This window comes from Physeter macrocephalus, chromosome 4 (genome assembly GCF_002837175.3).
Source record: "Physeter macrocephalus isolate SW-GA chromosome 4, ASM283717v5, whole genome shotgun sequence".
NCBI classification, from domain to species: Eukaryota; Metazoa; Chordata; class Mammalia; order Artiodactyla; family Physeteridae; genus Physeter; species Physeter macrocephalus.
This window is the reverse complement of record NC_041217.1, coordinates 66,396-93,226: the sequence shown is the minus strand read 5'-3', so window position 1 is coordinate 93,226 and position 26,831 is coordinate 66,396. Positions and strand designations below refer to the sequence as shown.

Genomic DNA, 26,831 nt, shown 5'->3' with positions numbered 1-26,831 from the left:
AAGAAATTTGTGGAATCTGCCTATCTATGGCCAAATGTTACATGTTTGAGAGCAACAGAGTAAATTACTGAAGCCAACAAATGTATTCCTATCAAACTTGAGAGACTGAGAAAAGTATTTACTGAGCAGTCCACTATTTTTTTGCCTAATAAGTTACACCCCTAAAATTAATCATCTCCAAATACCACAAAGTGACATGGAAAATATAATTTGTCCTTAAAAAGAAATCTAAGTACATCAAGAAGAAAATGAAAATTTGCATTCTAAAGGTAACAAACCAGAAGTCAGATTAACTGTAAATTGGAAAAAAAAAAAAAAAAGTCCAGGAAACAAGCCCAGTTATCCTACATACTTGATATAATTTGAAAATAGATTTGTTTACTACCCTCTTTAAACTTGTAACTCGGGATCGGAATAACATCTTCTTGATTTTATTACCTTTCATCATATTTATCTTACTATATTTTCACAAACAAATTTCTGTGAACCTCAAGTTTTCAGTAGCAAAGCAGTTTAGGACCATCACCAAGAAGCAGCTATAAACTGAAGTTATATTAAGTACCATTAATTAAAGATGCAAAGGTAAGGACAAAAGGAAATAGAAATGCTTTATAATTCTTCGCCTTATCTCCGAGAAATAAAATACCAATAAACCCAATCCCCATTTTAATACAGTCACTTGTATTCCAAAAACTTAGTGGTCACAAATCATCTAGAAACACGGGCATTATATAGCTATCGCCGTGGAAAATATTTCTTATCTCTTGGTTTGTTGTTGCTTTATTTCAACTATATGAAACCACTTGTTCACAGTTCGCTTTCTAAAAGAAAACGGTTTCTAAAACAAAGACTGTTTACATCTCCATCTCTTAAGATCCCTTTGTTCCAACAAGACCCTACTTCAAGAGCTACAACTTCTGAAAAGGTTTCCCTTTTCGCAGTTATATCAACTAGAAATACTCCCAAACTCTTTCCAATTGGCACAGGAGTTTGTTAAACAAAGGAGGAAGCAAGCCTCCTCCACACAAAGGAGGTCTCCAAAACAGAGCACTGGTCATGTTTGTGGATTATTTATTTGTGCCTCTTTAATACCCTTCCTCGGCTGTAGTAAGTACCACTCTCGATACAAAATGGTGGCCATCACGTCTGTCTGACATTCAGAATGGGGAAAGGCAGTAAGCTCACACATTCTGCAGAGCTTACCATTACTATTCTGGCCAAGATGCGGAAATGAGTAGCCAAGCCTAACCAGAGCGACACTATCTTTTTAGGAAAAGAACCCGACGAAAGGAATAGGAAAAGAAAGTAGATAAAGGGTTTACCCCAGCCCTAGTGCACCACAATACCAACATGGAGGACAACTCACCCCCAGGAACCGGCTGCACACATCTGGGCTCCCGAGAACTTACTCAAGTTGCCTAGTTTCAGAACAGACGCCCATGGATGCAAAGGCGGACTATTCATAGCCCCCGTCCCTAACGCCGGACACAAGGCTCCGCTGCTACCTGTCCATGCCCTATTCTTCCACAAGTAAACCCTGGCCCCAATCGCCGCACAACTTCTGCAGGCCTCTGCGCTCCAACCGACACGCACTTCCCTTCAGCAACGACAATCAACCTTGTCTACTTCTTGAGAGAAAGGCGTCTATTCTCAATCATCTCCCCCATCCTAACTGACCAGTTATTCCCGGAGACAGGTATTTCATCTCCATTTCAAACTAGTCCAAGAAAAACTCCAATATAGAGTCCGCGTTTCAATTCGGGGGGAGGGGGGACTTGTGATCAGACAGACTCAGTCGGGATCTCCCTCGACACAGCTCTCCAGGCTGAGCGGTTACGCACAGAACCCCTCAACTCCAACGTCATTACAAAGAGCAAGCCTAAGAAAGAAAGGGGCGGGAGGGGGGCTTCCTCCGAGGGAGCGGGGGCGGAGCGGGGAGAAGCTTCTCAAACTGTCGGAAAGGCACTTAAACCTCCGGCCAACGGTCCCGGCCCATCCAACTGCTCAGGCCGCCTCGGCCGGTCCGAAAGGTGGGCACAGCCCAGGGGTCCGGAGCTTGCGGCCGGGGGAGGGGAAGTGATGGGAGGGGAGGGGGAGGGGAGGGAAGGAGGAGGGGAGGGGGCAGGGGCCGGCCGGGCTTCTCCGCCGACGTTGCAGCCGTTGGTGACCGTTTCGGGAACACCCACCCTCACGCCCACCCGGGCAGGGGGCGCGCGGGGGCCTCCGCTCCGGGTCGGGACGCGGGGCGGCCGCCGCCTTCGGGGCTGACACCGCCCGCCGCGGGCAGCTCTCGGGGCGGGGGCCGGGGAACCTCTGGGAGGCCGCCCCCCGAACCCCACGCTCACGCCCCCTCTGCACGTCCGCTCGGTCTGGCCCGCGGTGCCCCCGTCTGGCGCCGTCGCCCCGCCTAGTCCCCGGCCAGGGGGGCCCGTCAGGGGTCCGGGCCGGGGCGGGGGGCCCGGGGCCGGAGGGTGGGGCGCCAGGTGAAGCCGCCCGGGCCGCCGCCGCCTCCACACAAAGGACCTGGGGCTCCGCCGCCATATTGAAAACTTTCCTCCTCGCGACAACTCGCGGGGCGCGCACCCCGCACCCCCGGCGCCCCGCACCCGCCGTACCCGCGCCCGGGGGCCTCCGCGCCAGCCCGCCCTCCGCCCCGCGGGCTCCGGCGCACGGCCGCGACGCCGGTGCTGGCGGTGCCGCCGTCTCTCCGCCGGGATCCGAACCCCGGCCGCGCTCCGTCCGCTGTCCCCGCGCCCCGCGCAGAGGCCCAGCCACCCGCCGGCCGGCCGCGAGCCCCGCTCGAGACTCACCGGCGGCGGCCGCACCTTGCAGATCCCGGTCTGCTCGGCTATGGGCCGAATCTTGTGGATGAAGGCGAAAGGGTCGGCGAACTCCTCCCAGCTGGGCTCGAAGACCGGGCACTCGGGCGGCGGCAGGAACTCGCCCAGCGGGCCGGGGCCGCCGAGGGCCGGCGCGGGGCGCGGGCCAGGGGCCTCCATCCTCGCGGCGCCGCGGACGCGGCTGAGCGACGGTTCTCGGCCTCCTTTGGTTCCTTGGCCTTCCTCCTAATCCCTCTTCTTCTTCTCCTCTTCCTCCTCCTCGTCTTCCTTCTCCTCCTCCTCCTCAGCCTCGGATCCGGCTCCTCAGACTCCGATCCGGCTCCTCAGACTCCGACTCCGACACCGACCGACGACGCCGCGCCGCGCCAGCCACGCCGTGCGCCTCCGCCGCCACGGCGAGGAAAAGGAGTCCCACCCCACCCCCACCCCCACCCAGCCCGTGCTGAGCGCCCGCCCCCGGACCGGGCGGGGCGGCCCCCGGGGGACGGAGCTCGTCCTCACGGTCCAGCCCAGCCGGCACCCACTGACCACTGACTACATGCCAGAGCCCCTTCCCTCCCTCGGGAAGTTACGGGTCTGGGGGAGAAGCCGGGCCCACGGGTGGAGGCTCCGTCCCGTCCCGCCCCGTGGGAAGCGCCGTGGTGTAAGTGCAAGGACACCTGGTCAGACCCCGAGGGGCGCAGGGTGTCGGGGACGGAGGAGGCTTTTCCAGGTAGAGGGAAGAGCTTGAACGTGACAACAGCCTGTAGGTGAGAAAACAACAGTTAGGAAGATAATAAGCTAACACTCTGAGCACTTCATCTCCTAGGCCCTGTGCCACGTGCTTTCATGATTAATCTTTAATATACACAGCAACCCTACGAGGCAGATACTCGTTTCCATTTTACAAATAAGGACAGCGAGGCATAGGTTGATCAAGAAATCTGCCCAAATTCCTAGGCTAACAAGCGGTGGAGACTCCACTTATTGGAAGGTAGGGTGTTGCAGGGAAGTGTGCTCCGCGAGCAATACACTGCGAAGCTGGATGTGAGAAGAGCGGGAGCCTTGATATAATCCAGATGAAGAATGATGGGGCCTGAATTAAGGCAGTGGTGCTATTCATTAGGAGGGAGGGATGCAAATGGCATAAAAGTGACAAATTGGGGAGGCGCGATTCAGGGGTGTAGGTACATGCCTGAGTGGGTGCGGCCGCTGGCATCGCTGGGGAACAAGAAGTCAGTCTGGGGAGGGAGCTCGTAGGTCCACTTCTGGCCATGTTGAGTGTGAGGTGTCTGGTACAGTTGGAGATACCCACCAGGCTCAGCGTATAAATCAGAAGGGGAGAGATCAGAAGTGGAGATGTAAATCTGGGAGTGATTAGCCTGAATGAGAGCCCTTCTTTATCTGATGCTTACTGTGTGTAAGGCATCCTTGTAAATGCCTTGTGTGTAATGGTATATTTGCTCCTTGAAGCTTCACTCCCGTCCCGCTTGGGAGGCACTGCTATTACCCCCATTTTGCAGAGCAGCTCATGAAGGCACAGAGAGGTTCAGTCACTTTAAGAGGTAAGAACAATTTTGACATATGGTGGGGGGGGGGAATCAGGTAATGTCCTGCCCCAGAAAAGGGGAGAGAACTCAGAAAGTGGGACTCCAACATTAAAAAAGATCTCTTTTATCCAGAAAGCAGCCAAACCCATGGAAGGACTGTTTGCCAGGGCCTCCTTCGTAGGTAGGTGTCAACAGAGTCCTAGCCCTGCTTTTAGATTTACCTGGAGTAAAGAAGTCTCATCCTTGAGGATTCTTCGACTAAAAGGCCGGCGAGGGGAGAAGGCTCCTCCTCAGTAAACTCTTAAGTAAACCGAAGGGTCCTTGTTCTCGAGAAGGCAGGCCTTATCTGTCTAGGGCTTTGGGACCTAGCTAAGCCACAATGGAGACTGAGGCCAAGGGCAGCTGGCATCCTAGTAGACAAAAAGTCATCGGTGTAAGAAGGATATGAGATAGCGAGTTAGAATCTAGGTGCGGGGATAGAGGAGTTGGCTGCAAAAAATTCTTTTAACTTTGCTGAATCTTTCAAATTTTTTCACAGTAAAATGTTGAGGAGAAAAAATCCTCGTTGTTGCTCTTTGCCGTGGGCGGTCTGTGCTCTAGAGGGTCTCGCTGGACTTGATTTCCTGTCATGTGCTCTTTCCTAGGAGCGACGTTAAGACTATTTTCACATTTAGCATTGGCATCCGCCAAGCCAGGTAGGCATAACTTTGAGGAAAACTCTAGACACGTACGGATTACGACCGAGATGCAGGACAGCGAACCCTCGGAAAACTCTCCAGTCCCCAGCTGCCCCCGGGCCGCCCCCGCCCCTCCCCGCCTCGCGTCCCCAACTTCCGGTAGCGACCCCAGCCACGGGATTTCGTGGCTCCAGACGGCGCAGCGGCTGTCGGCTCCCCGCGGACGCGTCATGACGCTGAGAGAGGGTCGACCGCCGGGCGGCAAGGGGACCATAGAGATGCTCCGGAAAAGAGTGCTCCTTCCGCGGGAACGCGGAGGCGCTCCCGGCCCTTTATGATGTGTGTTTACATGCGCGGAGGGATCCATCCAGCTGACAGCGGCGCCGCGCCGGTCCTTCTTTTTTTAAAGAGCCCGGCCGCGGGCGCTGATTGGCCGGCCGGAGTGGGCGCTGATTGGCCGGCCGGCGCGGCGCTCGGAGGCGGGGCCCGCGCCTCATTGTCTGCTCCGCGGCCGCCGGGCTCCCCAGTGGCTGGGCTGCGCTCTCGGCCGGAGGTCAGAGTCTCAGGGCCTCTGGCAGCGAGGCAGGGGCGGGTTGGCGTCGCGGCCGGGGCCGGGGCCGGGGCCGGTGGGTGGCAGTCCCGGCGGCCGGAGGGTAACCGAGCCCAGTCCGGGTGCCACGTCTCCAGGAGCCCCTCCTCACGCGGGACGACACCCCGCCCCGCCGGGCTGGGCGGGTCGGCGTCGCGGCCGGGGCCGGGGCCGGTGGGTGGCAGTCCCGGCGGCCGGAGGGTAACCGAGCCCAGTCCGGGTGCCACGTCTCCAGGAGCCCCTCCTCACGCGGGACGACACCCCGCCCCGCCGGGCTCCGTCTCCAGCCGCCGCCTGTGTGCGGCTCCGGAGCCTCGCACACGTCGCTGGCGTCTCTATCCTCCTCCTGTCCGCTCAGCCCCCAGGCCTCCCGAACAGCCTGCTCGACCCCACCCGGGCCCGCGCCCCCGGCTCTGCATCCTGCACCCCGGGCCCGCCGCCCGGTGATGGGGCGCCCCCGCGTTTCTTCCGGGCGCCGCAGACTCGCAAACCGGGGGGCGACCTGGTCCCGCGCCCACCTCCGGACTGGGCTCCGGGAGCGGGGAGGCCGGCTCCCCGGCGGCCGCGAAGGGGGCGGCCCGCGCGGCACGTAGCGCACGTGGAGGGTAGCTCCCGCCGCGAGGCCGCCGCCGCCTCCGGCCGCTTTCCTGGCGCGCGGGGTGGGTGTGCGCCTGCCCTGCGCGCGGCCCCCGTTCTCTGCGCGGCGTCCCTTCCACAGCGCCCGTCCCTCCCCAACGCTGTTAGACCTCCTCTCTCCTCTCCTTTTCCCTAATTTCACCGACGCACAGGCCTTTCCTTGGCCTCCTCACGACCCAGCTCGGCTCCTCCCTCTAGTCCACTGCCGTCCTCTCCCACCCCTTTGGGGGCCCTGGAATGCTTGGTGTCAGATGTCCCCTGTGGAGACAGACCCACAGACCTTGAGATCTCAGGATGAGCTGCCGCCTTGGTGGCCTCCGTGTTTTGCTTTATTTATTTTGTGCACTCCCACGACGTCTCTCTCTTCCTGTACCTTTAACCAGGCGTTTGTCTTTTTCCACTGTCGTCCCTGCCCTCTTGCCCTACACAGGCAAGGGTCTCCACCGGATTGTAAACCGCTGGAGGGAGGGAGTCACGGTCTCCAGCCCGGGACCAGGCGCGTGGTAGGAGCTCCACACGTTTGTTGAAGGGGAAGGGAAATGGCCTTTAGTGTCTGTGGCTCCGTCTGGCCGAGGATGGAGTTTTGGACCGGACAAGGAGAAGAATCTGGTTGCCCAGCGGAAGCAGGAAGAGGTCTCACAACAGATCAGTGTGTGTGTGAGGCGGGGGGAGCCCACGCACTGGGATGCGCCCCTGACACTCCCCAGCTCCCCTGCCCTGCTTTTTTCCCTGGAGCCAGCAACCCCGTCTGCTCTGCTGGACGTCTCTTTGGTGGGACGTCTGTGCTCCTGGCTCTGCCGCAGCCGCAGCTATGGGGGCTGCCCTTGCAGATCAACTCCCGCGGAGACAAGGGTCTCATCCCTGGGCGTCTGTCCCTGGGAAGCTGGGCCTGGGGAGGCACCTGGTAATACCTCTTCCTCCTCCCCATCCGCTCTTCCTCTCCAGTCCTGGGACCCCTTCTCTCTGACTCAGCCCAAAGGGACCCAGGATCAGGACTGGTTTAGCTGGGTGGGTGGGTCCCTCCCCAGGGAGCCCCAGTCCTGGTGCTGCCAGCCCTGCCCATAGGGGTGGGGCGGGCAGCCGCGTTACCCACACTGCCTTCGGGGCGTTTCCTCCCATTCAGGTTGGGCCACTTTGGAGGTTCTGGACTCTGCTGGGAAAAGCTGAGAGGCAGAGAGAAGAACTCAAGTTCCCTGTTCACAGTGCAGCCGCCACCGTCACCCCCAACGAAGGTCTCTGGACTGAGGACCCCTCTCAGCATGCTCTAGGGCCTTGGACGGTTGGAATGTTTGAAACTCTCTGCATCCGGGATGAAAGTCTTGCAACCGGAATAAAAGGACTTCTACACCAATTATATCTGAACTTCCCAGAGCACTCCCGAATCCACCGTGCTCATTTGAAATCCAGTGTTCAACCAGATCCTGTCACATGTCCGGCACAGGGTCTGACACAAAATCCTAATGCCGAGTCCCTTTCTTCTCTCCCCTGGCAGGAAGGGATGCTATCTGAGCACCTAGAGATACTGTGCGACCAGGAACGAGACCGCACCAGCGGCTGGGAGTAATTCATAGGCTATTGGACATACCAACCCTGTGAAGTAGATGGGTGATGCTATCACCATTTTTCAAACGGAGAAACTGAGACTCAGAAGAGTTTATTAGGCAAAATCACAGAGGTGACAACAGAGCTAGGACTGGAATGAGAACACTGGAGCCTGTGATCTTCCCTGAACACCAAGCTGAGGAAAGAGGACATGGAACCCCCATCCCAAATCTGACCACCAGCTGGCCCTGCAGCTGCCAACGTGTGTCCATTCTCTCCCCTCTAAGCCACGATGGTTTCACACTTTCTGGACTGTCATCTGTAGTACCTTCGCTTACATTCTAACGGTTTCACAAAACACTACTTGCCCTTATACGGTGACGCACGTGCCGGCCGAGACTCATGAGGTTGGTTTTCTAACCTGTTATGGATTCTGACCCTCAGTTGGAAAGATGCTGCTTGGAGGTTAGTTTTTCCTGTTGTTCGGTAGCTTTCAAGAAGACGTAGCTGCAGTAGTTTCTTCACACCCACCTCACCTCAAGGTTTGGCCACTGCTCCTTGCCATGTTTTCCCTACATCCTCCAGAACGCTGTCCACATCACATGCAAGATCAATCCCTATTGCTTATCTCTTCGGGCTGCTTTGTACTGTTTATTATTCACTTGGCTGCAATCTTCTATTCATTTCCCTCCTACCTCTGCCCACAGCCCTTCAACTCAAGGGGTCACTTTGTGCCCCATCTTTTCAGGTGCACAGTATAAAACCAGGACCTAGCATAGTCTTCAAGTCTTCCAAGACGTGACTTAGAGCAGAGGCCAAAAACTCAAATGCCTTCCGGGGACAGAAATAAATGAGAGAAACCAGCCAGGTGAACTCTGAAGAAGAGAATGCACGTCCGGCTACCGGGGCCATCACTGCTCAGGCCAGGGTGGCAGCAAGTGGCAATTTTTCAAGAGAAGCCAGAAGTCTAATTATTTATACAATCTCTCCTAATTTTTAGATGTTCAACCTTCAATCAAATTTCTAAAAAACAGTGTGTGGGCCAACCAGACGTGCTTGTGGTCCGAGTGTGTTTTGGGTGGAGCCTCCTCCGTGGAGAGGCTGGTGGGGTGATGTGTTTGCTGACCTTCAGGGAGAGCAATGGTCACCAAGGGAGCACCGAAGAGAGATGCTGGAGGGACAGGTGAGCTCCTGCCCATTACCCACCTCCCCGCCGGGGGCCAAGCTCACGCTTCTGGGCTGCAAGGGGAGCTCTGACTTCCAGCGAGGTCTGGAGCCCACACCTGGGACACACCATGGCAACAGGCCCAGCGTCTCAGACGGCTCACCCCGGTCTGCGCTGCTGCCGAGGGGCCTGCCGGGGCTTGCTTAGTATTTCTTTTCATTTTACGTCCACCGTGCTTCCATTAAAAACTACGTATTTTCCCCTCTTCCTCCACTGCTTGCCCCCTCTAAAGCCCTCAGAGGAGTGCGAATCAGGTGCTAAGATGCGCGAGCGTTCTCAAAGTGCTGTGCGTCTGTTTAAGAGTCTAAAAGTAAAAATTTGGGTGGGGATTTTGGAATAAAGGGAGATGGGCCTCTCAGTTATGACAGAAAGAAAGAAAAAAAAAATGACAGAAAGGAAGGCAGTGCTGGTCTCCGTGTTTGAAAAACAGTCATTGTTGGCACAAAAGTGCCGACGTTTATTGAGTACTTGCTGTGCGCTAGGCATTCTCCTGTGGATGATCTCTTCTCCTCCTCATAAGAGCCCCCGAGAGTAGCCGTCGTTATCTTTAGTTTCTAGATGAGGAACTGGGGTTCAGAGAGACTGAGTCATTTGGCCAAGGTCACACGGCCAGTAAGTTTAGCAGAACCACGTTCTGGCCCGAGTCTGAGTCGAGAATCTGAGCTCTTCACCATGACCCACATATTGCCCTTCTCTGCTGTACTGCCCGGTCCTCCTGGCACTGCCGTGTCTCTGGCACCGAGCACATGTTTGTGGAAGAGACAGATGACCGCTCACCATATCGCACAATCCCGATAACTAGTGACTTAATACACACTTGTTGAGCTCGCTCTCTGGGCCAGGTATTGTGCGAAGCGCTGTGGATGTGGCATTGAATAAAACAAAGGCCGGGCCATCAGCCTAGTGGATAGAGACAGACAGCGACACATACAAGGAGGCTAGCTTCTGGTAGAAAGAAATGCTAAGGAAGGTAGACTACATGGTAGCGCAACGGGAGGACGGGAGAGGTGGCGAGGGGGGACTTTAGCCACGATGACTGGAGGCCAGAGAAAGAACGTCTGAGCTCCGACGTGAGTGTTGGGAGGAGTCGGCTCTCGGAAAGTCTCTGGAGGAAAGTTCTCAGAGGAAGACCGCATGCAAAGGCCTGAGTTGAGAAACAGCTTGGTTTGTCCGAGGGATGGTCCCTCCCCCAAACAGCCGGGGGAGGAGGGGGGCGAGGGGGTGCCGGGAGATGGAGTCAAAGAGACAGATGGCCAGTCAGGCAGGACCTAGGAGGCTGTGGTCTGGAGTTCGCGAAGGGACGTCACTTGGTCTACAATGTAAAAGACCTCTTTGCCGCGTGGAGGGAAGGTTGCAGGAGATCGAGGGTGGAGGGGAGGGGCCCGTTAGGTGGTGGCAGTGGTCCAGGCAGGAGACGGTGGTGTGGACTCGGGTTGTAGCCGCAGAGATGGAGAGGAAGGGTCGTATTCCGGATGCACTTTGGAGGAAAAGATAACAGGACTGAGGAGATTGAACGTGGAGTGTTAAGGAGAGAGAGGCATTGAGGATTTTTCCCATGAGTAGCTGGAAAAATGGCGGTGCTACTTACTGAGATGGGGAAAACTCGGGGAGAAAAAGATTAGGGAACTAGGAAGAGTCTATAATGCTATTTGGCTCTGTTAAAATTAAGATACCTGTTATCCAAAAGGAGGTGGTGAAGAGTCAGGTAATTTGGAGCTCAGGACAGAGGCCAAAGCTGGAGGTAAGATCAGCCCTAGGAGTTCTCAGTGTTTGCACGTGTGTGTGTGTCTGTGTGTGTGCGCGTGCACGTATATATGAAACGTACGTATATGTGAAAGGATGTATGTAGATATACACACACCTTATGTGTGTACGCATGTACAGCCGTGTACGCACACGCCTGCAATGTACACAGCACTTAAAGCCACGGGACTGGGTCAGCACCCTGGGACGCTCGACAGCCACTGCTGGGAAGAGGAGGAGCCAGGGAAAGAGCCGGAGAAGGAGGGCCCGGCTGGCGAGCGCTGCGCGGGAAGGGTGGCTCAGGGAGGAAAAGGCGGCCAAGTGAGACTGATGGGCACGACACAGCTTTCCGGGGCTGTTGCTCTTGAGGGCTGCAGGGGGACGGGGCAGGATTTGGAGAGAACGTGAATTCAGGGACGGACTTGCTTTCTGCTTTTTTTTTACCCACCGGAAGAGAGTAGATGTCCTTTTTACAGTGGCGGGAATGGTCCAGTAGGGCGGGAGAAGTGGCAACTTGCAGAAGCGCAAAAGGGTAATTGCAGGGGTGACGAAGTCAGAAGGTGGGAGGGAATGTAAGTCGGGAGCCAGCCCCCGAGGGCAGGAGGGACGGGGTAGAGGGAGGGCGTGCTGGGGGGCAGTTCCGTGCTCCTCAGGTAAGTCCTGGCCGGGTGCAGCGCTGACGATGGGACAGGTGGCAGGACACAGAGCAACATCACAGAGGGAGCTTAGCTCAAGGCTGGTCCCTAGCACCCCAGCTCCTCCTCTCTGTCTCTCCTGGTCTCCCAGGAACCTGTCACACTCAGGGCTGAGCGAGGGCAGTGCGGGCCGTGCGACAGGTGAACCGCACAGGAGGGGCAGGGAACAGGGCTGTTCCCCTGAGGGCGAATTCCTCCGGGCTATAGTGGTAGTGGCCTTGTATTCAGTCAGTATATGTGTCCATGTATTTATGTTCTAGAAGAAAGAAGCCTATTTCTGTTACATGTAGTGGTTTGTATCTGAGTGACCTATCTAACTTAAGGAAACCAGGTAAGGAAAGTTTAAGCCTTCCTACTGTATATAAGTACTGTTTTTGCAACTCTTATCAAAAAGCTAAGTGGTTAAGGGAGGGAAGCATGGTAACCTCTACCAAAATACTAAACTGGCAGGGAACCGTGAAAATGGAGACATTAGAGAATAGTATAGCCTTGGGAGCACAGAAATTACTACCATTTCTTTCCTTTTGTGTCCTGACTAGGCAGACAAATGACCAAGAGTGGGAGACAAGGTATGTCAGAGCCTTTCCTCTGATCATTTAGAAACAATCAGAAAAACACATTCTCTCCGGAGAAAAGACACTACCAGGGAAAGAGCAGCGTCTGAGCCAGCCCGAATTCCAGCAGCCCAACACTCACAAAAGGATTTTTTTTTTTTTTTACTCTGAGTTAACAGAATCATGTTCTTTTTTTGTTGCGGAGCACGGGCTCTAGAGCACGGGCTCAGTAGTTGCGGCACACGGGCTTAGTCGCTCTGCGACATGTGGCATCTTCCCGGACCGGGGCTCGAACCCGTGTCCCCTGCATTGGCGGGCGGATTCTTAACCACTGCGCCACCAGGGAAGTTCCAGAATCATGTTCTAATCAAGGTCTGTGAATGAGATTAAGGATGGGGATAAATGAAGGACGCCCTTTACGAGAAGTAAGAAAGGCACCAAATTGCTTAGCACTTAGCGACAGTTCAAGTTCAGCTATTTTAATAAATTGTTTAACTTTTGTTTAAAAAGTCGGGGTGGGTGGCGACCATCTTTCTAAGATGAAGGGCCCTCATCACCGAAGGCCCAGCAGACTGTTACCATTTGAGCAGGGAGAGCCCTGGGGAAGTGGAGTCTCCAGACGAACCTGTGAAGAGAAGCAAACGTCCCAGGACAGGTGGCCTCCCCCTTGAGGCCAGGAAGAAGGCTCAGGTTCCCAGGTCAGACAGAAAGGCGGGCGTGGGAAGTGAGTTCACCACGGTGAGAGGAAGGCTGGAATAGGGCCGTCGGGAGGGCCAGGCCCCCAGGAGTCGGGGAGGTGGGGGCGTGGGCCAGGGAGCACCCCCTGCCATCCCGGCGCCCTCCTGCCCTCCTGCTGTAGGAGCTGCCACGCAGGGTTTCGTCCGGCGCTGCTGCGTCACCTTGGTGGGCGTCGGGCTCCCGTGGCTCTTGTTCACTCCGGAAGTCCCCAGGGAAATTGAAGGTGACCAGAACAGGGTGGCCACTGAAGCCCAAGGAGCAAGCTTGCTCTCCCCGTGGGGGTTAAGGGGGTGCGGTGGGTGTGGACGGGGAGAGCTCGGAAATGCCCTGTACCTCTCACTGGAGAGCAGGAGGCTCCGAGGGGCGTGGCGTGCGGACCTGGCTGGACCCACCGGTCCCCAGAGAAGCTGCATTGCACCCCATGTTTGTTAAGGTAAGGAAGACAGCAAATACTGCTTGAGCCCTGGATACTCTGGCCGGTGGTCAGACATCCTGAGAACGTGCTGGGCTTGCTCTGGGGAGACTGACCCGCTCTTTCCCTGGAAAGGCTCATGGGAAACCACTAGAGGCTAAACCCTGTTCTTTTCATGAAAGGAGGACCAGGCGTCTCCTCTGCCAAGGCCGCAGTTACAGGAGAAGGAAGGACCTGGAGCCACTAGAAGACCGGCAGAATCTCACCTTCAAATATTTGGAAAAACTCCAGCAGAGAAAGAAGAGTGAGTTCCAAGGAGGGGAGTGGGTTCCCCAGGGGGGCGGGAGCATCCAGAGAAGAAGGGACCCGGCGGGGGGGGGGCGGGGCGGGAGGGCAGGGGGCCTGGCAGACCGTCCTCTCCCTGCCGAGGCCTCTGTGTGGAGGGGGAAGGAGGGAAGCGGTGGCGTGGCCGCTCCAGGAGGGCGGATCACTGCGTGAGAGAACCCTGGGGGGCGGGGGGCCTTTGGGCCACGTGTCCAGTTCACCCAGCGTTAAGCTCAGGGGTACAGGGACCCGCTGGAGGCCACATAGTCAGTGGCAGAGCTGAGACGATAGTCTTGGGCTCCTGACCCCCAGGAGAAGGGCTTTGTCTGTAGATCTTCTTTAAAGGAGAGCTTTGGGAGGGCGAGCCGGGTAAAATCAAAGGGATGATGGCGACTATGAAAACAGCCACTGTTAGGGCTTGCCTGGCGGCCCAGTGGTCGGGCCGGCGCTTTCACTGCCCAGGGCACGGATTTGATCCCTGGTCGGGGAACGAAGACCCCACAAGCCCAGTGGCACAGCCAAGAATTAAAAAAAAGAAAAAGTCTAATATTTATTGAACACTGAAACCACGTGCCACAAAATTCCAGTTCAAAGAAGCCTCGGGGGCCCGTGGGGACGCAGCACCCCAGCTCAGGCACCTGGTGACCTTGCTAAAATGCAGACTCTGCTTCACTAGATTCTGCATTTCTCGTAGGCTTCCAAACGGGGCGATGTTGCCAGACTAAGGCCCACACCTTGCTAGCGAGGGTCTGAGCCTCCCTGCCCGCGGGGGTGGGAAACGGCCGGGCAGCGAGGGCGGGAAGAGAGCCGGTCCCGCAGAGCCCCCCGGCCTGCCTGCACGCTGACCGCGCCGCGGCCGCCCCAGCGGGGCTGACGTCGCAGCTGCTCGCGGCCCCGGCCCGGCCGCGGCGGCCTCCCGTACACGCCGCTCCCGCGTTCCGCGCCTCCTCGGAGGTGCCGGGCCGCCTGGCGGGCGCTGGCCTGGCCTGGCTCAGGGAGACCGGCCTCCGCATTGCCAGCCTCTCCGGCCCGCAGACCCCGCGCCCCGCCGGAGGCCTGTCCCCCCGAGGGCGGCGTCGGGGGGGCGCCTCTCGCCGGGAGCCGGACTCCCAGCGGACCGCGGACCACGACTTCCCCATGCGCTTCGCCACGAAGCTCTCGGACTACTTCCCGCTGCTGGAGGACGACGCCTTGTGCGCCCCCAACTTCATCAGCCACGTTCGGTGGAAAGTGGACACCCTGGGGTCCCAGCCCTGGGTGCTCCTGGAGTTCTCCAACCTGGGCTTCCTGGGCAAGCTCTTCCGCAGCGGGGACCCCCCGGTGCTGGCCCGCTTCCTCCTCCTCCACAGGGAGAAGCCCCTCGCCAGGCTCCCCCCTCGCTCCCGCACCCTCCTGGCCCAGAGGGACCCGATCCTCCGCAGACCGTTCCTGTCCTACCACCGGCTCTCCTACCGTGCACCGAACGACAGCCGGAAGGCCTCGGGCACGCAGAAAACGAGCCCCTACGCCCCTGACGGCCCACCAGGAGCCGTTTTCACCGACAGGAAGGTTTTTGAGGTCCATTTCTCCTGGGAGGCCTGCAGTCTGGACGAGTCCTTCTTTTGGGCCCACAGTGTTGGCGCAGGGAACCACCCAGACCTGAGGAGGGTGCAGGTGCTGACCGGTACCATGCTGCGTGGCAAGTGCGCCCTGCGGGGGGCAGGGGGAGCGGGCTGCAAGCCCGAGGGGACGCCGCAGCCCGCCCCGGCCTCGCCCGGCTGCGCCAGCTCCTGGAAGGGCACCTGGATCAGGAGGTAGTAACAAAGAGCGGGGGGCACGAGGAGAGCTGCGCGAGGCTGGTGGCGCGCGCTAACCAGGTGGGTGGGCGGGCTCGGCATCTGGCACATCTACCTCCGGGAGGAACAGGCCAGGGACGAGGGGGCAGCTCAGGAGGAAGATAACTCAATAAGTCGAAGAAAAATTAAAATCTTGCGGCTGTGTCATTCTAGCCTCTCTGAGTGACCCGGGGGCGGGCTGGGGATGCCAGGAGATGAGGGGCAGAGAGGGAAGACGTGGTCATTCTTCTGGTGCCGCCCAGACGTTAGACCTGTTCCTTCCTTTTTCTACGCGAACAAGCGACTCTTATAGGCTGTCTTTTCCCGGGCTGGATATAGCTTAGCCCAGTTTGGGACAAGGCCTTGGTCATTCCCAGAATCTATCCCTGGGATGCTGAGATCAGCACAAATACAGGGTGTTGGTGTGTGTGTTCGCACACAGTTAGAGGCCAGGGGTGAGGGGTAGCAGGAGGGGAAATCATGGCCAGACCCTGGAATTTACATCGTAAGAAGCCAAGGAAGGGCCTCTCATCAGAAGTCGAACTCTCTGAGGCTCTGGAATGCAACAGATGGACGCGTACCAATAAAACGAAGCCCCTGACTCGGTCCTTTTAAGCTGTTCCGTGGCGCCAATCTGCTTCCCTTCTTCCCTCACAAACGAACTCGGGCACAAATAGCTTGTAACCAAAGCTTCCCTTTCTCCTCCGCGTTCACTTCTCACCCCATGCTGGCTTCTGCATCCCAGTGCTGCTGAAACTCCCCCCTATCTGTAATGACAAAAACAGTCACAACCTAGTGGCTTTTTTTTTTTTTTTTTTCAGATCTCATTCTCCTTAACTCTCTGCAGCAGCACACAGTACAAATTCGTCTTCTTCCTTGACTCTGGGCTTCATCCATTCATCAGAATTACTGAAGCCCCACTATGTGCCAGGGACAAAAAAAAGCTCCTCTTGGGGTTAAGAAGTACAGGGTCCTTGGGGAGTACAGACCGGTGTTAAAACCTTATTGGGAGCTTAGGAAAGGCTTTTTGGAAGTCATGTAAGCCTAGACCTGCCACATAATTGGAGAAGATAGCCAGGTGATGAGGAAAGAAGGTCAGGGAAATTTTCCAGCAAAAGAAACAGCATATAGAGAAGTGGGCCAGAGGTGAGAAGAAACCTGGCTCATTTGGGAAAAAAAATCATTTAGTGGGGCTGGCGACGGAGGGCAAGCTGGTGTAGTGGTGGGACAGAAGATGAGGCCACGGGACTAAGAAAAGACCTGCTTACAAAGGGCCATGGACAGTTCAGTGCGGGAAAGAATAGTCTTTTCAACAAGTGGTGGTGGAACAGCTGAATACCCACGTGCAAAAGAATGAAGTGTGACTCCTACCTCACATTGTATAAAGAGTGAACTCAGAATGGATCACAGACCTAGTTGTAAGGGCTAAAAGCTATAAAACTCTTAGAAGAAAACACAGGTGTAAATCGTTGTGACCTTGGATTAGGCAATAGATTATTAGGTATGACACCAGAAGCACAAGTCATCAAAGAATAGATAAATTGGATTTCATCAGAATTTAAAACTTTTGTGGTTCATAGGACACTATCAATAAAGTGAAAAGACAACCCACAGAATGGAAGAACATATTTGCAAATCATATGTCTGATGAGAGACGAGTGTCCAGAATATATAAAGAAAGCTTACACACAATAATAAAAAGACAAATAACCCAATTGAAAATGGGCAAAGGATCTGAACAGACGTTTCTCCAAAGAAGATACGCAAATGGCCAATAAGCACGTGAAAAGACACTCATCATTAGTCATTAGGGAAATGCAAATCAAAACCACAGTGAAATACCACTTCACACCCACTAGGACAGCTATTTGAAAAACAGAAAATAAGGGCTTCCCTGGTGGCACAGTGATTAAGAATCCGCCTGCCAATGCAGGGGACACGGGTTCGAGCCCTGGTCCAGGAAGATCCCACATGCTGCGGAGCAACTAAGCCCGTGCGCCACAACTACTGAGCCCACGTGCCACAACTACTGAAGCCCGTGCGCCTAGAGCCCGTGCTCTGCAACAAGAGAAGCCACCGCAATGAGAAACTCGTGCACCGCAACGAAGAGTAGCCCCCGCTCGCCGCAACTAGAGAAAGCCCGCGTGCAGCAATGAAGACCCAACACAGCCAAAAATAAATAAATTTTTTAAATAAATAAATAAATAACAGAAAATAAGTGTTGGTGAGGTGTGGAGAAACTGGAGCCTCATACATGCTGGTGGGGTTGTAAAATGGGGCAGCCACTTTGGAAAACCACTGAACAATCCTCAAAATGTTAGATACAGTTACCATATGATCCAGCAATTCCACTCCTAGGTCTGTAGGAGTGAAAATGAATGAAAAAATGAAAACATATATCCACACAAAGACTTACACATGAATGGTCGTAGCAGCATTATAATAACCAACATGTAGAAACAATCCACATGTCCAGCAACTGATGGGTGAATAAACAAAATGTGGTATATCAGACGATGAAAATGAAATACTACTCAACCGCAAAAAGGAATGGAGTACTGATACACGCTACAACATGCACAAAGCTTCAAAACATTGGGCTACATGAAAGAAATCAGTCACAAAAGGTCACATAGTATATGATTCCACTTGTATGAAGTGTCCACAATAAGCAAGTCCAAAGGGACTCATACGGGGGTGATGAAAATGTTCTAAAATTGATTGTGGTAATGGTTGCACTCTGTGAATATACTAAAAACTGTTGAATTGTATCGTTCAAGAAGAGTGAATTTTAGGGTATGTGAATTATATCTCAATAAGGCAGTTATTTGTTTAAAAGCTGTAGAAGCAAATGAAAGGGTTGAGAATAACCTGGGGGCAACGGAGAATCACGGAGCAGTTCTGAGCAGGAGAGCAAAGCGCCTGTTCGTGCTCTGGGGGGTCGCCCCAGGCATCCCGGCGGGGCGGCCAGCGGGTCAGGAGAGGGAGCCCAGGAGAACTAACAAGAGAACGAGAGGTCTTGGCCCGGGACAGGCACCCCCTCCCCTTCTCCCTTCCAGCCCTCCGCTGTCCTCTCACCAATCAATCATAAACTAGCCTGTTTTTCCACATACCTCTCGGACCGCCATTCCTAAATGTGGGAAAATTCCGAGGCCTTTCACTCTGTATCTTCTTTCTTTGATGACTTTCGACCACAGTCAGAGCCTTACCTGAATGAACTCTGAGGCACCACCCAAGTCGACATCACCCTCTGAGGCCTCCAGTCTGAGCCTCCGAGTCCCGAGTCCCGTGTCCGGCTGATGACGACACTCCCCACTTGGGTTTAACTGTCACCTCAGCCCAGCACGTCTGACACCAAATTCTTTAGCTTGTATGTGTTTCTGGCAATGGTTACCTTACATGCATAAACTCAAAATCCTAAAACAGTGCTTTGAAAAAATGGTCTCTGAACCACTTGCATCAGAATCCCCTGGAATTGCTTATTTAAAATGCTTTTACCCAACCTTAATCATTCCCCCATCAAAGTGCTTCAAGCGCTGTAAGCTCCTACTTTCCCATCCACCCCAGTCTAGGCCTGCCGCTTAGGCTCATGTCCAGACTTTTCCTGACTGACCACTACATGTCAGGCCCCGGGCACAGGGACAGAGTAACAGCCTGTGGACTCTGGCCTTGAAGAGCGTCTAGTCCAGAGAGAGAGAGACAAGTGAAATACCGCATTAAAGGAGCAGGGAAGGGACTTCCCTGGTGGCGCAGTGGTTAAGAATCCACCTGCCAATGCAGGGGACACGGGTTCGAGCCCTGGTCCGGGAAATCCCACATGTCGTGGAGCAACTAAGCCCGTGCGCCACAACTACTGAGCCCGCGCTCTAGAGCTCGTGAGCCACAACCACTGAGCCCGTGCGCCACAACTACTGAGCCTGCGCGCCACAACTACTGACGCCCTCGCACCTAGAGCCCGTGCTCTGCAACAAGAGAAGCCACGACAATGAGAAGCTCGCGCACCGCAACAAACAGTAGCCCCTGCTCGCCGCAGCTAGAGAAAGCCCACGCACAGCAACGAAGACCCAACGCAGCCATAAATAAATAAATTAATAAATTAATTAAAGGGGGCAGAGAAGAGGGAGCAGGGGAGGCTTCCCAGAGGAGGTGACAGCCAACGGGTGCGGTGTCCTCGGACAGGGAAGTGGAAGGAAGCACGCGAGCAAGCGGCCTGAGGTCCCACCGGGGCCTCCCCTCCCCGCCGCGTCTCTGGGGCCCGGGGGTCGGCCGCCTTGGCGAGCCCCGTGCGGGACCCCACGCCAGGGAGAGAGCTCTGTCCCGGGGCAGGGAGGTCGGGAAGGCTGGAGGCCTCTCGCCGGCTGAGCTCCTGCCAGAAGGGAAGAGGGGTCTCTCCTCTCCTCTTAGGCTTTGCAATCCCCTGATGGGCTCCTGACTCTCTTTTAATGGAGGCTTCTGTTGATTTCCGCAGCCAGCTCCCCGCTTCTTGGGGGTCTTGGTCGTTAGCTGGGGCTCCGGCGCGGGCGCGGAGGCATCCCAGTTCCCACCAGCCCCACGCCCTCCGCGTGGCCCCTCGGCAGCCTGTCGGGCGCGCCTCAGGTCAGTCCTCGCTGGCCTCTCTCCCTCCCTCCACGCCTGCCGCATCCGCTGCTTTGCGTCCTCCTCGATTGCCTCCGTGTCCTGGGAGCTGAGTTCCTGCTCCCAAGTGCTGGCCCGGCAGGGCAGGACCTGGCTCCCCGGTGAGGCCTGGACACCCGTGGCCAGGGAGCTGGGGAGAGACCACTGCCTGCAACCCCCCCCGACGCCGGCCCCAGCCCAGGACCCAGCGGCAACCCTCTCCTTCCAGCTTCTCATTCACCCAGACCTTTACTGGGTTCCCAACGGGTGCCAGGCACCTGCGCAAACTTCCCCGTCTCCTGAAGCCTTGGGCTCTATCCGCGGGTTAACCAGCCCCCATGGAAAACCCGGACGGAGGCTTTGTTGTCACCAAAGCTGGCTTTTAGTCCCAGCTCCCCTTCCGAGCTGAGAGATCTTAAAACGTCACTAACCCCTCGGAGCCGTCTCCCCGCTCTAACCGAGGGTTCCACCCGCCACACAGCGCTGCACGAGGGTTAAAGGGAATCAGAGCTGTGAGGCAGGGGCCAGACCCGCAGGTGCGTCAGCTCGTCGGCCCGTTCACACCGGGTGCCAAGGCGCAGCACGGCCAGCCTTCCCCCCACCCGAGCTCCCCCCGCGGGGGAGGACCCCAGGCCTCCACTCACTCCCAGGCAGCGTCTGGGGGGCTCCCTGCTGGCGCATCCGGGGCTCCTGCTACGGGTCTGAGCTCCTTCCCCCCCCCCCCCCCCGCCCCGGGGCCCCCCCCGGCCCGGGCAGGTAGGGGTTTCCACTGTGTGGCCTTCCCCCCACCCGAGCTCCCCCCGCGGGGGAGGACCCCAGGCCTCCACTCACTCCCAGGCAGCGTCTGGGGGGCTCCCTGCTGGCGCATCCGGGGCTCCTGCTACGGGTCTGAGCTCCTTCCCCCCCCCCCCCCCGCCCCGGAGCCCCCGCAGGCCCGGGCAGGTAGGAGTTTCCACTGTGTGGCCCGCCCGACCCCAGGTGGGCGGGGAGGGGCAGACTTCCCACCAAAAGGCCTCGGGGCGCGCGTCTCCTCTTTCTGGTTGGGCCGCTTTAGGATCTGGTTGGATCCCCGGAAGCGGTATCATCACCCGGAGTGCCGACAGCCGGGCAGCCGGGGCTCCCTGCCCCTCGGGCACTGGGGCGGCTCCCTTGCAGGGCAGGAGCGCGGGCTGGGGTCTGGCCCCCCGAGATCCCAAGCGGGCTCATCCGTAGGACGCAGACATTCAGGGCTGCTGAGGGAACAAATGAAGGCTGCACGTGTGAGGGGCCAGAGTCTCAAGAGACACACCGCGTCGGGTCACACTAGCCGGTTAGCCCCGTCGGCCAACCTCCAGGCTCATCCCCGCCCTCCCTGCCAACCGAGGAGCAGGGCCTGTCCTGGCTGGAAGTCAGTTTCGGCACCTGAGGAACAGGAATGCCACTTCCCCAGAGAGCTGAAACCTCGAGGGACGCAGGCACTGCCTACGTGTCAGGCCGTCCGGCCCCTCGGCAGCATGTCAGCACGATGGACTCCGTTTCCCTTAGAGTCCAGCGGGGTCCTCGGGGCTCCTTCCCGCCCGCGCGCTGGCCCTGTCCGCTCGGGGTCGCTTCAGGTGACTCCGATTCCGGTCCACGAGGCGCTGTCGCAGTGGGAGGGGCGCGGCCCCCCCGCGAGGCTGCGTCCGAGGCAGGGACCCTCTTCTCGGCGTCGAGGAGTGAGCCCCGCCCTTCCTCGGCCTGTAACTGTTGGTGGCCCCGGAGACGCTGGGACCGGAGGCAGGTCCGGAGCGCTCGGAGGAGAGCGCAGGGACTTGCAGGGCAGTCAGCTGTGTAACCTCGGGGAGCCAGGAACACCTGCCACACGGCCCGCAGGATCTTAGTTCCCCGACCAGGGGTCAAAGCCGGGCCCCCGGCAGTGAGAGCACCGAGTTCTAACCACTGGACCGCCAGGGAAGCCCCAGGAACACGTTTCTCTTCGTTTTATTAAAGCTCTGTCTTGGGCTGTGTGTGTCACTGCGGAAAGTTTTCCTAAAAAGCATGCCCTGACCTGGTTCCTTCGCGCTGGTTCCTCGTGGTCTGGGGCCCCGGGAGCAGGACTTGTCACCCCAGCTCAGGCTCTCTCAATGCCAGAGCCTGGACGCTACCCTAGAGGAGCCCCAGAAGCCCCGAGGTGGTCGGTAAAGCTCCGGTGACCCTGACGCCAGGGCCGCCAGGCCGCTCCCCGGGTGCTCCTGAGAGAACCTGGTAGAAGGGCAGAGTGTCAGGTCCCCACCTGCTGGGTCGGACAGCTGTTGGGGGGTGGGACCGGCAGTCTGTGCGGACAAGCCCTCCAGGAGATTCTGATCCAGGCGGAAGAACCCTCAGGGAGGCACAAAGTTTTAAAGCTGGACGATCAAGAAGGACGTCTTCTCTAAGACGGGAAAGGAGGGACGGCTTCCCCAAGGCCACCGGCAAGCCCTCCGCAGCAGGGGGTCTGCAAACGCAGCCACCACAGCGCCCCAGCCTGGACGCGGAGGCCACCCCTCCCATCAAGGGTGGACGTCGTTCCCCTTCTGTGTTAGCTTGCTGGGCCGTGGTCACGAAGCGCCGGTGGCTCACACAACAGAAACGCGTTGTCTGACAGTTCCGGGGGCTGGAGTTCCAAGGTCGAGGGGTTGTCAGGCCTCTTTCCTGGGATCTGGTAACGGTGGGCGCCTAACTCCAATCTTCACGGACCTTCTCCTTTGTACGTGTCTGTGTCCAAACTCCCCCTTACATATGGACGCCAGTCAGGTGGGATTCGGGGGCCACCCTCCTCCAGTTACATCTGCAGAGACCCTACTTCCAGCGACGTTCCGGTCCTGCGGGACCCTCTGCAAGCGGCCGTGCGTGAACAGAGTGTCCCCCCGCTGGAGGGAGGGAGGCCCAGGCCACGCCTCGGTCCAGCCGCCTTCGTGGAGGTGGCCCCGCGCACCCTACCCGGGGGGCCGGGGGGCGGCGGGCCACCCCCACCAGCCCTGCCCGCTCACAGAGTCCGGAGCGAGTAGGCGGTGGCGGGTGCCCGGCACCGGATGTGGGGTGGCTCGTCACGAAGCGTGAGACGAGGGCCACGAGCCCCGGGCCCGGAGCCTGGCCACTAACGCGCATTCCTTCTGTCGGAGGCCCTTCCGCCGGGACCCAGCGCCGGCCCGGCACCCCGGTAAAGCACTGGCGTCTCACTGCTGCCGGGGTGGCTGGGAAAGAGGACAGAGCTCTGCGCGTGCCGAACGAACGGCCCCTCTGACCTGCCTCCAAGCTGCTGGGAGCTCGGGGGCGGGCGGGCGGGGCCCGGAGCCACCCTGTGCCATGAGCCCGGACGCTCGGGGCCAGTCGTGCGGCTCCGGACGCTGAGCGCGACCGGTGGGAGGCCTTGGCTGCAGAAATCGGGATCATTGACCAGAGAGCAAGGGTCTTCAAAAGCGCCTACTTTGGGGGAAAGTTAGAGCTAGAGGGGAAGCACCAAGAAGGGAATCCTTCGAATCGGAACAGAGGCTCCTTTTGTGTGCGGCGCGCCGGTGGAAGGTGACCGCGCAGATCAGCCCTGGGGGCTGGGGACGGGCTTCTGCTGACGGCCACGCTGACAGCAGCCAACACCGGGACCCTCGAGGTGCCCCAGGTGCTGTTCTAGGCATTGAATCCTCCTCACAGCCCGCGGCCGAGGGTCCTACTGTTTTGGTCTCAGTTCATAGATGGGAAACTGAGGCCCAGCGACTGGACAGGCGCCACGCACAGTTCCTGAGCAGCGAAGCTGGGACTCACGTCTGGCCAGTCCGGCTTCAGAGTCTGTGCTCTCAAGCATGAGTAACGCTGCTGGATTCCCACGGGCCCCTCACACCTCTGCAGAGCCTTAAACGCGGCAAGTAGATGTGACATGTGCTCAGAGCTCATAAAATTCACACCGAGGGGCCCGGCCACAGGGATGGGGCCTCTTGCCCCGGAGCTGCTGTCTAGAAGAAGATGGCCAAACGGGCCAGGGTGTGCCGCCTCCCCGCTAGTTGCTGCTGCATGAACTCCTGCGTGGGACTCGCCTGCTGCCCTTCCGACGGCAGGAAAGCCGCCCCTCCCGGGAGAGGCCGGCAGTGGCCTGGACTTGCTGGGAAGAACGGCAGACGAGCCCTCCTTCAACTTCTCCCCCGTTGCCTGGGTTCTGCATCCTCGTCCAGAGAGACACGGAGGTGTCCTCAGCTGGAGATCTAGTCCACACCCCTCGGTTTACAGAGAAGGAGTGACCAGAGGAAAGAATTCCTCCTCCCAGCGGCACACTCACCGGGCTTTTTTCCCGAGGACGGGGGTGCAGAGGGGAGGAAGCCCCAGGGGGGCCCACGACGCCCCTCGGCTGGGTCCTGCCGGGGCCCTTCTGAGCAGGTGTTAGGTCACCAGCTGCATCTCCCCGGGCGATGAGCTGGCCTCCCGGTGAGGCGGGGCTGAGGTGTCAGGGACACGGGGAGGACCAACCTTTATGACCGCCCCTTGAACCTTAACCCCTGCACTCCTGAGGTCTCAGGTGGTCACCGCCCTTCTCTGCCCATAGCTGGGCACCACAGCTCCCCCTCACCTCGCCCCGAGACCTTTAACCTGGCTCCGAGCTGGGCACATGCCTCGTGGGATGCACCCACACAGGGACCCTGGTGGCGCAGTCGTTAAGAATCCGCCTGCCCATGCAGGGGACAAGGGTTCGAGCCCTGGTCCGGGAAGATCCCACATGCCACGGAGCAACTAAGCCCGTGCGCCACAACTACTGAGCCTGCGCTCTAGAGCCCGCGAGCCACAGCTACTGAGCCCACGAGCCACAACTACTGAGCCCGCGCGCCACAACTACTGAGGCCTGTGCTCCGCAACGAGAAGCCACCGCAATGAGAAGCCCGCGCGCCGCAATGAAGAGTAGCCCCCGCTTGCCGCAACTAGGCCCCGCCCCTGAGGCCCTCATTCCTCACCAGGGGGCTCCTGTCTGGGCAGGGGTCCCTCTCCCGTGAACGGCCTGCTCCGTAGTTTTCACCTTTTTCCACCACTCTGCCCTGCTCCTCCAGGGAAAGCTGGGTGTAGTTCTGAGATGTTAGGCTGTGCCCTCTGCCTCATTCCTTCCAATCGGCCTGGTCAACTCCTATGCAGCCTTGAAAACCCATTCAGTCAACCCCACGGGGACTGTCTGCCCAGGTTCACAGTCACATTGTACTGTGGCCTGTTCACAGAGCTTCCTCCCCTGACTTTGTTTCTTCCCTCCTAAGCTTAGACTCCAACGGCAGGTGTCGCGGCCCCTGTGCCAGAGACCCCTTGGTAGTGGCTGTGTTGAGGCCCCAGGGTTCGGGGGGTGGGGCCACGTGTACTGCTTGAGGAGCTGACGTCATGGGCCCCGAGGGTGCCGGGGGCTCCGGGTGCTTCTTCCCCTCCCCCCAGAAGATCAAAGGTCTTGAAGACTGTCTAACTCGTGTCGTGCATTCATGTGAATAAATAAAATGAATTCTTCTCCCAGGAAGTCCAACTCCCCGCCTTCAGACGCACCTGTCCAAGCAGCCACCTGTCACCACGTCTCTGAGCCTCGTACTCCGCACCAGAACACATCCTGTGCCCTAGCCGTCCGTGGCGCTCCTCTCGTGGCTGGGCGTCTCTCCAGCTGCGGACAGCCGCACCCCGACCGTCCCCTCTGTCCTTCCACACTCCCCACAGCTGACCTCGCCCTGACCTCAGGCTCCAGAGCAGCCGCTGGGCACCTCAAGCTGAACGATCTACTAGGGGCTGAACTGTGCCCCTGAAGTCCTGGCCCCGGCACCTCGGAAGGTGACTGTTTGGAGACAGGACCTTTAAAGAGGTGATGAGGATAAACTAAGGTCATCGGGTGAGTCCTGTACGACTGGTATCCTTACAAGAAGAGAGAATTAGGACGTAGGCACAGAGGGAAGACGCGGGAGGAAGACGGCCGTCGGTGAAGCGAGGAGAAAGGCCTCGGAAGAATCCAACCCTGCTGACACCTCGATGGCGGACGTCCGGCCCCCAGAACGGTGAGAAAATTAACTTCTGTGGCTGAAGGCTCCCAGCCTGTGGGACTCTGTTATGGCAGCCGCAGGGGAGCCATACAGCGTCCAGAGCTGAATCCGTCTCCAAATCCAGATGGAGCCACACGGCAGGGACAGCATCGCATGAGGGCCGAGGCGGGAATCCAAAGTCAACCACGCTCCGCTCCATGTGACACGTCATCTGGCCACCAAGTGCCGTGACCCCAGCCGCCTCACTGCTCCGAGTGAAGCCCGTTCACCACCTTGGTCACTACGGCTGCCTCTGTCCCTTCACCGCCCATGCGTGGAGGCCTGCCCACGCCGAAAGCTCCCCTCCTGCAAACACCAAGCCATCCTTTGAGGCTGGGTCTTCCCAGCTCAGCACCATGGACGTCTGGGGGAGGGATCATTCTTGTGGTGGGGACCTGTCCTGTGCTTTGTAGGGTGTAGAGCAGCGCCCCTGGTCTCTACCTACCACGGGCCCCAGTGTGACACCCTAAAGCATCTCGCGGCTTCAGCGCAGGCTGAGAACCACTGCCCTGAGGACAGGTTCCTCCCCGGGGCGGCACCTGAAGATTTCCTACAGGAGGAAGTTGAACTCCTTTGTTCCCCACTGGTTCCCTAGAGCGTCTCGAAAAATCCATGGCACGTAGAAATGCTCGGTAGATATCTGAGAGAGAAATGCAAAGCCAAGGTCATCCAGCTCTGTAAGCTTTTCTCTAGCTGCCTCTTCCTCCACCTCGAGCTTCAGCTACAAACGACTCAGCATCACCTGAGCATAAGCGTGCCCGCGTTTCCCACGCCTGTTCCTACAGCCGCCTCTGCCGCCTTCAGCACCCGGCTCCCGGAAGCCTCCCCTGGGCTGGGCTGGGGCCCCCCCGGGCCCTCCAGGCTCATCCACAGAGTTCTCAT

The 26,831-nt window shown here is 57.9% G+C and overlaps 2 protein-coding genes across 8 annotated transcripts in view; one reads left to right on the top strand and one right to left on the bottom strand.

Annotated features, from left to right (window-relative positions):
- The window catches only part of KDM5B (lysine demethylase 5B), a 79,265-nt gene extending 76,065 nt beyond the window's left edge, over nt 1–3,200 (bottom strand). For all 3 annotated transcript variants that reach the window (XM_024130622.3, XM_024130623.3, XM_024130624.3), the window contains exon 1: nt 2,811–3,200. In XM_024130622.3, the coding sequence (XP_023986390.1) occupies nt 2,811–2,999 (189 nt within the window). In that variant the 5' untranslated portion in view covers nt 3,000–3,200. The remainder of the gene's footprint in view (nt 1–2,810) is intronic.
- An 818-nt stretch (nt 3,201–4,018) lies between these two features.
- On the top strand, nt 4,019–17,553 carry LOC102996145 (alpha-1,3-mannosyl-glycoprotein 4-beta-N-acetylglucosaminyltransferase-like protein MGAT4E). 5 transcript variants are annotated; one of them, XM_055083981.1, is made up of 7 exons: nt 4,019–4,384; nt 4,502–4,550; nt 5,014–5,064; nt 6,702–6,922; nt 7,395–8,996; nt 13,363–13,484; nt 14,540–17,553. In XM_055083981.1, exon 7 carries the CDS (start codon nt 14,642–14,644, stop codon nt 15,299–15,301), a length of 660 nt encoding a protein of 219 aa, XP_054939956.1. In that variant the 5' UTR covers nt 4,019–4,384; nt 4,502–4,550; nt 5,014–5,064; nt 6,702–6,922; nt 7,395–8,996; nt 13,363–13,484; nt 14,540–14,641; the 3' UTR covers nt 15,302–17,553. The 5 variants fall into 5 exon arrangements, with proteins under 5 accessions (XP_054939956.1, XP_054939955.1, XP_054939959.1 ...); XM_055083980.1 differs by lacking the exon at nt 4,019–4,384 and having other exon boundaries at nt 4,394–5,064; nt 6,702–6,904; XM_055083983.1 differs by lacking the exons at nt 4,019–4,384; nt 4,502–4,550; nt 5,014–5,064 and adding an exon at nt 5,813–5,836.
- The last annotated feature ends 9,278 nt before the right edge of the window (nt 17,554–26,831 follow it).

Excerpts from the sequence above, each read along its gene's own strand:
- LOC102996145 (XM_055083981.1), top strand. The coding sequence starts at position 14,642 with ATGCGCTTCGCCACGAAGCTCTCGGACTACTTCCCGCTGCTGGAGGAC.